At 42.5% G+C, this 11,419-nt stretch overlaps 1 protein-coding gene across 1 annotated transcript; it reads left to right on the top strand.

Annotated features, from left to right (window-relative positions):
* The first annotated feature begins 1,557 nt into the window (after nt 1-1,557).
* LOC110499939 (high-affinity choline transporter 1) lies at nt 1,558-11,334 on the top strand. The gene is made up of 9 exons (XM_021576995.3): nt 1,558-1,866; nt 6,130-6,313; nt 6,442-6,555; nt 6,718-6,873; nt 7,316-7,464; nt 7,809-7,952; nt 8,218-8,371; nt 8,500-8,717; nt 8,844-11,334. Exons 2-9 carry the CDS (start codon nt 6,130-6,132, stop codon nt 9,408-9,410), a joined length of 1,686 nt encoding a protein of 561 aa, XP_021432670.3. The 5' UTR covers nt 1,558-1,866; the 3' UTR covers nt 9,411-11,334.
* Nucleotides 11,335-11,419: the final 85 nt, after the last annotated feature.

Genomic DNA, 11,419 nt, shown 5'->3' with positions numbered 1-11,419 from the left:
ATGCTCTCCACTGGCTGGTGAGGCATTAAGCCACAACCTCGGGGGAGGTGGGGCACTTCTGGTTAGAACAGGGGGGGCATCCTTGGCCTTATTGTCCTCAGATCCATGTGACCTGGGACAACCCCCTCTGAGGGCCAAATCGCAAGAGTCCTTACCCTCACACGGTTTCTACAGAAATAGAAAACTGTAAATGTAAGGGTGACTGCCAGAAAGAGGCAGCAGACCACTAGCAGAGCTGTCAACACACTGGCCATCCAATGATAGGGGTCTGTCTGTCGCACTGATACACTAGTGGGATCCGAGGTTGGGACGGTGTTGACAGAAGTGGGATATGGAGTACTGGTGGAAAGAGTGGGACTAGAGGCTATAGTTGTGGCAGTAGTTGGGCTGGAGAAACAGTCACGTCTGAAGCTCACAGGGCCTACCTTGCTGATGGGGAACTCTGGGAGCATTGCCTGGCTGAACGCAGGGCTACTCTGTCTGGCCTCTGAACTAATTTCCTCCCACATGCGCCAGACCTGACCCACAGGGTACCGTCCCTCAACACCATCTCCCCCCCACCTGTCATAGGGTGAAGTTGTATCAAGACACAAGAGTGGATCCAGGTGCCAGGGATAGCACGCAAGGTGGTGGCTGCCAGAGTCATTGAAGAAGCGGGACAGCTTGTCCAGGAGAGGTACCACCCTGTGGCACAGTTGAACATGATCATTCAAGTCGTCCTCCGCATTGGTGTCATACCATTATGTGTCCAATTACTAGACTGCCTGGTTACGAGGAAACCATAAATGCTACCAGGCAGGGACCCTCCAAAGGCTTCTATGATACATTCAAGGCTGGCTGAACACATTGCTTTCTATAGTTTTATTTGTTCAGGGTTCCACTTTACTATCATATAGAAAATAATATAAAATAGCCTTACATTATAACTGTAACTCAAGTTATGTAGTCTACATATATGAAATGCACCTGTCAGCTCATTTATGTAGACAAAACCCTGTAGCAACATGCACAAGATACAGCCACCTCAAAAAGAAGCCCCATCCACCCCTATTATGCAGCCATGTCCTATTTCATCCCCCTCTTACAGTTGTGATGGATAGAGAGGGGGATGTTGACAAACCCAGGGGGTGACATCAATGAGAGACTTTTGAAAAAATAAACTATCACTGGGTTTCTCAATGCCTCTAGGCTTTAGTTGCCCTGTCCTTTATTCAGCTCTCCACTGTGAAAGAATGTGATCACGCAACAGGACAACAGTGGTCAGTTGTTACTCAAAGTCTCAACATTTCCCTTTTTCTTTACATATGGAGTTGAGTAACAGAGCATTACTTAGCTTAGATTTTAATTGACCCAGTTTCCCTGCAGTGAAAGATTGTTTGGCTTGAGTTGCAAGCTGACCCTTGACAAAGTGGCCACCTGGTCCCGCTGGGTTTGGGTTTATGCTGTGGGGTCACACCTGAACTAACTTGTATTGGGGGCCATCATGTCTCAGCAGGATATGGATATGGGCCAGACAGTTTAATGATTAACATGAGGAAATTGGCGCACTGGAATCCCAGACCATAATGATTCCTTATAAGGGATGTAACTGACGATGACAGAATACAGCTCAATGTAGTAGTGCAAAGCTAAAATAAATCAGTAAATCATAAATTCCACTAATATATTTTTCACAGTGTGGTCAACATATTTTTACTGCAATTGTTTTTTAGTTTAGTCCACATGAGTGTACTGTAATGATCAATTATTAACTTGTTATATTGACTACACTAATAAACTCTTAGGACTAGAGGGAGGAGTTAGAAGATGTTCTCAAAGTACATTTAGGTTTTTCCTCTGAGAGGATCAAGGAAATTGCACATCGAGGTAAGTTTAAACAGTTCTTAGCATCTTATATTTGTTTTGCCATATTGATCGTACTTGGGAGTACACTTTGGTATGTCTCAATGCTGAAACATCAATCAAAGAAGTGTCTACTGAACTTGAAGAGAAATACTACAAAGTATATAAAACCAATTCAATATGTGACAGTATCTATTGAATATTGGAACATTAAAATAGGACTAAATTTATATTAAAATGTTATACTGTATTTGCATAATTGACTGACATTTAGAAATATAATAACATTTGAAGGGTGTACTGTACTGTCTGGTCTTATGAAAATATTGCGAAGACATTACAGAACTGTACAAGATCTGTTTACATAATATAATTGTCTCATAGTTTCCATATATGAAACCACAATGAATTTGAATGCAGAATGATATAACAATTTTTTTTGTGTGTAGTAATTAAAGTGTAATGCTACATTTTTTGACAAGTCAGAAACTCGGGAACCTCGGAGTTAAAATTAACGTAAGTTGTTTGCGTAGAGCTTCCTATTGGTTGATTCTGATACCCAAGTTTCACACTTGGAAAGTATAATCTTTCTACAACTAGTTTCCAAGTTTGACATTTCCGAGTTTACTAGTTCTGACTCAATCAGCCTGACTAACCGGTGTCTATGTAGCCTCACTACTTTTATAGCCTCGTTACTGTATATAGCCTGTCTTTTTACTGTTGTTTTATTTCTTTACCTACCTATTGTTCACCTATAATACCTTTTTTTGCACTATTGGTTAGAGCCTGTAAGTAAGCATTTCACTGTAAGGTCTACTACACCTGTTGTATTCGGCGCCCGTGACAAATAAACTTTGATTTGATTTGACATGCAGCATAACTATTTTGTAATTATACAGTAAATACATTACCATTTTCTTATGTGTAAGACCATTCACATATTTCCATCCACCTCTAATATGTGGTTCCAGTGTAATGCCTTTGTAAAGAGATGTTTTTGGTATGGGATGATTGTGTGTGTGTGTGTGTGTGTGTGTCAGCATGTTAATGAAACCGACTGACTGAATGCATATCTGCTCTCTCTTTACTGGTTGCCTTGGTGAGTTATTGGGCTAAGGTGAAGATGAAGATCTATGGCAACATCTCTGAACACAAATCCCTCCGAGCTTTACCCTTATTTGGGTTTCACGTTCATTTCTCCCATATATTCCATGTGGAGAAGACTCCTTTCTGTTGTTTTAAATGCTGGTGTTATGCAAATTAGATTGGAGTTCACCCTAACAGCACGTTTATAATGGACATTACTTTGAGAAATCAAACAACCAGAAATAAGTAATTTCCAATGGGAGGAAAAGACACAGGGAGACATTGTCAGAGGTTGTCCACTATATGTGACAAATTGCAGGAGTCATTATTTTTCAAAGGAGGGAAACACCTTCTGTTAACCCTCCTATTATGTTGCTGATCAACTTGACCCCTAAAATACTAGTTAACCTCTATCTCCATGAAATTAAATACCTTGTCCTCGTTTAGCGTCATGAACCTAACTCAAAATGTGGACACACTGATGTGTTGTAGAATGTCTGTAGATTTTGTGTACAAACATGATGTTGTGGGTCATTTTGATCCAGAGGCTTTCATGTGTATAGATAATTTCACAGGTCCAAAATAAACAAATGTCTGATGTATTTTGTTTTGACTGGTTCTGTTTGCACTTTTATAATTATGTTTGGGTGAAATGGAGCTTCCCCAAGCTTCTCAGTGTGAGGGCAGCAGATATCTGACACAGACACTCAAAAATGAGCTCCAACAGAAAATGCTTGTTTGTGAGAAAGAAAATATGTTTAACAAATAGTACTTAAATATAGAGTTCTTTAAATCAAATGTTCTTGCATTTCTTCTTTCTGAAAGGTCTGACAAGACAAATAAAGTTTTGGTTGTTTTTCCTTGATTCTTTGACTGTCTTGAGTGTGTTTAAATTATACGGGTCAATCTGACTCATACCACAATGGCCGTACATTTTTTTCAGCAAAGCACCTGGGTTAAATGAGTGAGGCAAACTACTTCTGGTGAACAAAAAGAGGCAACAAGTTAGGCTGAACTTTATGAAAATCACAGAACAAAACCACTGTGTGATTAACCAATCGGGGGAGGGAAGGTCTAGCGAGCTTGAACAACGGGCTGGATTTGCTATTGATAAGTGTGAATGTTGTTTGATACCACAAGCTACATTTCTTTGGAAATAATAAACTGAAGTGATCCGTCACTTACCGGACATGTCCACTAGCAAGAGATGCCTCCGACAAAGTTACGGAGCCCATTCATTTTCAGCGTAAGGTAGTAAGTTAGCAAGGCAAGAGCAGCTCGCTGAACAGATCCTGAACAGGGAAGGACTTAAATTGGGGAAAGCTTGATATATGTAAATTATTGCCAATATTGCACAACCAATTAAAGCTTAGAATAGCTTCCAGCCCCTACTGGATTGGCTGTCGATACCTAGCAGTACCTATCATGTTGTTGGCTTGCTAGCACCCACATGGCAAGCTACTCAGGGCGAAGCTAGCGTGGCTAGGTGAAGCATTGCTTGCTGGTGGATATTGGCAATTTATAGTAGACAGCCTATGAGCGATTTAACAGTTTGTTTCAAGAGGCAACCAGAGTTTTGCTAAACATTATGCAAATTATCATTAGATGTACGTAAAAAGTATGAAATAGTTGAACTTTTGATGGACAAAGTGGACAAAACTATATAAACTCAGCAAAAAAAGAAACAGCCCTTTTTCAGGACCTTGTCTTTCAAAGATAATTTGTAAAAATCCAAATAACTTCACAGATCTTCATTGTAAAGGGTATAAACTCTGTTTCCCATGCTTGTTCAATGAATCATAAACAACTAATGAACATCCACCTGTGGAAGGGTCATTAAGACACTAACATCTTACAGATGGTAGGCAATTAAGGTTACAGTTATGAAAACTTAGGACACTTTCTACTGACTCTGAAAAACACCGTAAGAAAGATGCCCAGGGTCCCTGCTCTTCTGCGTGAACGTGCCTTAGGCATGCTGCAAGGAGGAATGAGGATTGCAGATGTGGCCAGAGCAATAAATTGCAATTTCCGTACTGGGAGAAGTCTAAGACAGCGCTACAGAGAGAGCTGATCGTCCTCGCAGTGGCAGACCACGTGTAACAACACCTGCACAGGATCGGTACATCCGAACATCACACCTGCGGGACAGGTACAGGATGGCAACAACAACTCCCTGATTTACACCAGGAACGCATAATCCCTCCATCAGTGCTCAGACTGTCCGCAATGCAATAGATTGAGAGAGGCTGGACTGGCTTCTACGCTTGTTGTAAGGCAGGTCCACATCAGACATCACCGGCAACAACGTATTGGCACAAACCCACCATCGCTGGACCAGACAGGACTGGCAAAAAGTGCTCTTCACTGACGAGTAGCGGTTTTGTCTCACCAGGGGTGATGGTCGGATTCATGTTTATCGTCGAAGGAATGAGCGTTACACCAAGGCCTGTACTCTGGAGCAGGATTGATTTGGAGGAGGAGGGTCCGTCATGGTCTGGACTGAGCTTGTTGTCATTGCAGGCAATCTCAACGCTGTGCATTACAGGGAAGACATCCTCCTTCCTCATGTGGTACCCTTCCTGCAGGCTCATCCTGACATGATCCTCCAGCATGACAATGCCACCAGCCATACTGCTCGTTCTGTGCGTGATTTCCTGCAAGACAGGAATTTCAGTGTTCTGCCATGGCCAGCGAAGAGCCCGGATCTCAATCCCATTGAGCATGTCTAGGACCTGTTGGATTGGAGGGTGAAGTCTAGGGCCATTCCCCCCAGAAATGTCTGGGTGCCTTGGTGGAAGAGTGGGGTAACATCTCACAGCAAGAACTGGCAAATCTGGTGCAATCCATGAGGAGGAGATGCACTGCAGTACTTAATGCAGCAGGTGGCCACACCAGATACTGACTGTTACTTCTAATTTTGATCCCCCCCTTTTTTCAGGGACACATTATTCCATTTCTGTTAGTCACATGTCTGTGGAACTTGTTCAGTTTATGTCTCAGTTGTTGAATCTTGTTATGTTCACACAACTACTTACACATGTTAAGTTTGCTCAAAATAAATGCAGTTGACAGTGAGAGGACGTTTCTTTTTTTGCTGAGTTTACGTTTTCGTCCATCTCTGTGTGACATTGGCCTAAGTCTCGATGGTCTGTCGTCAATATTTATGTATCTTATAGAAATTCCCTCTCCTCCCTGAAGATGGCGCTTAACTGGCCCGGCCTGCTGTCAATCGGGGTGTTCTACCTCATCGTCCTCGCGACAGGCGTCTGGGCGTCCAGGAAGTCCAAACGCGAGGAGAGGAAGTGCACTGGAAACCTTAGTGAGGTTGCCATGGTTGGAGGGCGGAACCTCAACATCTGGGTCAGCATCTTCACTACCACAGGTGTGTTGTCAACCTAACTAACTTGTAACATAAGATCACCTAGATTTGAAAGTCATTGTCTCTTTCAAAATACTTTAGTGTTTTTCAATGTTTAGTGATTGTTCTGTGTGACCACCCATTCTCTACAGCTACATGGGTGGGAGGAGGTTTCATCTTAGGCAATGCTGAGGTGGTCTACGACCCTAAAAGGGGCCTGGCTTGGGCCATCGGACCAATAGGCTTCGTCCTTAGCCTGGTTGTAGGTATGTATGGTTATGTTATCATAACACTTGGGCTGTGGAGGCTGCTGAGTGGAGGATGGCTCATAATAATGACTGGAATGGAGCGAATGGAATGGCATCAAACATATGGCAACCATGTGGTGTAAGGTAAATAATTCACAGTAAATGGATTTGTGACTGCAGGTGCGTTGTTCTTTGTGAAACCGGTCCGAGAGAAGAATTACGTCACCATAATGGATCCGTTCCAGGAGAAGTATGGAAACACGTTAACTGCTATTCTCTTTGTTCCATCACTCCTTGCTGACATCTTCTGGATAGCCTGTGTGCTCGCTGCATTGGGTAAGTCAGTTGTTCTGTCAGCAAAATAGCCATCACAGCACCTTTTAGCACGTGCCAGGACTAGAGCCACGTTTACCTGGTTATGTCACGTGGAAAAACTGTCTCTAGCTTAGATTTCTCTGAGTGATTCTTTGATGTCATTTATTGAAGAATAAGTAATTATTTTCCACCACCACATTTTCTGGAAGCATGAGAATGAGTCTAAAGTCTAAACTCTCACATTATTAGTTGCTGATGTTGGCCAACTCCCTGATGCATGAATGAGTGCATGAACCTGCATGGCATGTCTGTAAGTTATACATTGGGTGAATGGTTGAGGCCTTCTAGCGACATCATGACACTAGATCTCAGGGACGTTGATGGCGATAGGCTACACACAGAAGCTTGCAAGCTACTACGCTAGCTAGAATGTGTGAACAATCTGTACAATGCTTTGCTCTAGGGGGAACGGTGAGTGTGATCATGGATATCCCATCACCCTTGGCTGTGGCCCTGTCTGCTGCCGTGGCAGTTCTCTACACATTACTGGGAGGGCTGTACTCGGTGGCCTACACTGATGTCATCCAGCTCATCTTCATGTTCCTCAGTCTGGTGATAAAACTTTGTCCTGCACTCTTAGACATTTTTTTTTCAAAAGGGTTGTTTGTCTGTCCCCATAAGGGAACCCTTTATGGAAAGGGTTCAACATTTAACCCAAAAGGGTTCTACCTGGAACCAAAAAGTGTTCTTCAAAGGTTTCTGCTATGGGGACAGCGGAGTAACTATTGGTTCTAGGGTCAATGTGTTATAGTGAGTGAGGCACGTGTGTGGTCTACTGTATATATACACGCCAAGATTCACTTTATTTACGTGTCAGCGTTTCTGTATGGGAATTGCTTCAACTTATTATTTTCTTCCCTTTCAATGGTTTTGTGGTTATGTTTTTTCCCTTCCAGTGGTTCTGTGTGCCCTTCATACTGATGAGCCCCGCCTCAACAGACATTACAGTCACAGCGGTGACAAAACTGTATCAGGAGCCATGGACCGGCAGGCTGAAGTTGGCAGATGCAGGGCGCTGGCTGGATGACCTGCTACTGGTGGTAATGTCAACATAAAGTCACATTTCACTCCAATTTCACAGTTTGTCAGAGGTGGTCAAACATGGTCTAATATCTAGTTGATTCCACATCACAGACCATCTGTTGTATAGATCTATATCTAAATGTCTCCCAAACGAAGACCCTATAATTTTCATTGTATTGTGTTACCTTTCTATTTTCTGTGCTGGTTGTTTTCTCATTTAGATCCTGTCACTTTTTGGATTTCAACATTTTTATGGTCCATTTCAATGTCTCGCTCTCTCAGACTCTAGGTGGAATCTGTTACCAGGCCTTCTACCAGAGAGTCCTGGCCACAGCCACTGTGGCTCAGGCTCAGTTCACTTGCTATGCTGCCTCTGTCTTCTGCTTCATCCTCGCCATACCACCTCTTCTCATTGGTGCTGTGGCAGCATCCACAGGTACAGCAGTGTGTTTATCAAAATGGAGGAGTAGGCTTCATGGGAAGAGCCGACTCTGTCCCAATAATGTCAATCACTGAGAGTTCTATAAATATCATAAGCTTGCTTTTTTTCTCTCCCTCACTTAGATTGGAACCAGACCAGTTTTGGTCTACCTACTCCCTACGAGCAGGGCAAGGCGGGTATGATTCTGCCCATCTCCCTGCGCTACCTGTGTCCACCTTTCGTCTCTCTTGCCGGAATCGGCGCCATTGCTGCTGCCGTGATGTCATCTATTGACTCGGCCCTGCTGTCTTCTGCGTCCCTTTTTGCCCGAAACATCTACAAAAACATTTTCAGCAAAAGGGTGAGAGAAAGTTGGAGAATCTACTTACAAACATCTTAGTTTATTCTATGTAACTATCTATTTGTAAATGTTTCCCACAAATTTACTGAATAGGGCACTGCGATTGATTTTTCTTCTTCATTTTAGGCCTCTGAGAAACAAATTCTACGGGTTGTAAAGGTGTCCATCCTACTGTTTGGTTTCATGGGGGCGGGCTTGGCAATGACGACCTCCTCTGTGTATGTCTTCTGGATTCTCAGTGGAGATGTGATGTACACGGTAGTGTGTGCACAGTTGATCTGCGTCCTCTTTCTACCTGGGAAGGTCAATGGGTATGGTGCCTTGGCAGGCCTTGTGGTAGGGCTACTGCTGCGGCTACTAGTGGGAGAGCCCCTGCTTGGTGTGCCTGGACTCATGCCCCTTCCCTGGGACAGCCTACACGAGGACGGGCGTCTGCTGCATGTCTTCCCATTCCGCACCGGCATCATGTTGGTCTCTCTGGCCACCATCCTGGTTGTGTCACGTTTCGCAGCCTGCCTTTTCCTTAAAGGGCTACTGCCTGACAACTGGGATGTATATGGACTTGGCCAAAAAAGGAGGATTTTGATGAAGGATATGGTAGCTAAGGATCTGACTGAGAAGATTGGACTGAACACAAGGCAGATGGACCCATCTCCTCATGCGGGCACAGAAGATATGAGGTCTTTACAATGACTTGGGGTTCCATCATGTAGATAGTTACAGTGGGGCAAAAAAGTATTTAGTCAGTCACCAATTGTGCAAGTTCTCCCACTTAAAAAGATGAGAGAGGTCTGTAATTTTCATCATAGGTACACTTCAACTATGACAGACAAAATGAGAAAAAAATCCAGAAAATCACATTGTCGGACTTTTAATGAATTTATTTGCAAATTATGGTGGAAAATAAGTATTTGGTCACCTACAAACAAGCAAGATTTCTGGCTCTCACAGACCTGTAACTTCTTCTTTAAGAGCCTCCTCTGTCCTCCACTCGTTACCTGTATTAATGGCACCTGTTTGAACTTGTTATCAGTATAAAAGACACCTGTCCACAACCTCAAACAGTCACACTCCAAACTCCACTATGTCCAAGACCAAAGAGCTGTCAAAGGACACCAGAAACAAAATTGTAGACCTTCACCAAACACATGAAAATCATATTTCAACCAGGCAGGTGCGCCACAAAATTCAGAAATAGCGATATAATTAATGCCTTACCTTTAAAGATCTTCTTCTGTTGACACTCCAAAATGTCCCAGAAACATCACAAATAGTCATTTTGTTCGATAATGTCCTTCTTTATGTCCCAAAAATGTCAATGTATTTTCCGCGTTTGATTCAGAAATACACCGGTTTCAACTCGCCCAACATGCCTACAAAGTATCTAATAAGTTACCTGTAAACTTGGTCCAAACATTTCAAACAATGTTCCTAATCCAACCTCAGGTACCCTAAAATGTAAATAATCAATCAAATTTAAGACAGAATAAACAGTTTCTAATACCTGATAAAAACAACGTGAAGCGTGCTCCAGTTCACGCGCACCAAAACAGTAGAGTCCACCTGGAGTGACTATTTCTTAACTTTTCAAAAGAAAAACATCGAACAATTTCTAAAGACTGTTGACATCTAGTGGAAGCCATAAGAACTGCAGCTAGGTTCTTAATAATAAGGGTATCCCATAGAAAACAACTGGAAAATCCTATGACCTCCATTTTTTTTATTCCCTGGATGGTTTGTCCTTGGGGTTTCGCCTGCCATATCAGTTCTGTTATACTCACAGACAGTATTTGAACAGTTTTACAAACTGTAGAGTGTTTTCTATCCAAATCTACCCATATGCATATCCTAGCTTCTGTGCCTGAGTAACAGGCAGTTTACTTTGGGCACGCTTTTCATCCGGAGGTGAAAATACTGCCCCATACCCAAGAGAGGTTAATTCAATTAACAATGTTACCTTTTCAAAGAAATGTAGCTTGTGGAAAGTATTGTTACCTTTTCTTGTTACTTGTTTGTCATCTTCATGTTTATGGTACATTTGTATGAATATTCTTCAAAGTCTGTTTGTTTAGAAATAAATAAAAATACAAGCTAAATTACGAGTGATCAAGCATGAATGACACCACCCTAGTTAGGTGGAAAAACAAGGTAAAACTGTGAACTGTCACTTTAAGAGTTTGTCTCCCAGACACATATTAACTCGGTTCTGGACTAAGTAGCATTTTCAATGGAGATTCTTTGTGTGCACATTCTGGATCCTGAGTGTCTATAATATCATATACACAGTGGTGTTAGCCCAGTTAGCTATCCTATTTCTGTCTAGACAGATCAATGATTATGGAGTGTGTTTGGGCTTTGGGATAGGGCTTTTCCTCTGTGGCCTGTTTGATGTGCCCACACACACATACCTCTTCTTTGCTCTTTCCCTTACTTCTCTCCTCAGCCACAATCCTTCTTGTGTCACGTTTGGCAGGCCCCCTTTTCCTTACTGGCTACTGCCCCATAGATGGGATGTGTTAATTAGGTCTGTCAGAAGGTGATCTTTAACAGCTGTGGCTGCTAAGGACCAGACTGAGGAGAAAGGACTGAATACTGTCAAATAAAATCTAAGGCCTTTCTTCTGCCTGTATCTCATTTACAGTTTAATTAATTTGGTATTAATGAACTGATCATATTAGTTGTCAATTAATCAAACCATTATT

Source organism: Oncorhynchus mykiss, chromosome 21, assembly GCF_057628025.1.
Source record: "Oncorhynchus mykiss isolate SJ-2025 chromosome 21, ASM5762802v1, whole genome shotgun sequence".
Lineage (NCBI taxonomy): Eukaryota > Metazoa > Chordata > Actinopteri > Salmoniformes > Salmonidae > Oncorhynchus > Oncorhynchus mykiss.
Note: the sequence above shows the minus strand (reverse complement) of the source record. Positions and strands in the feature narration are given on the sequence as shown.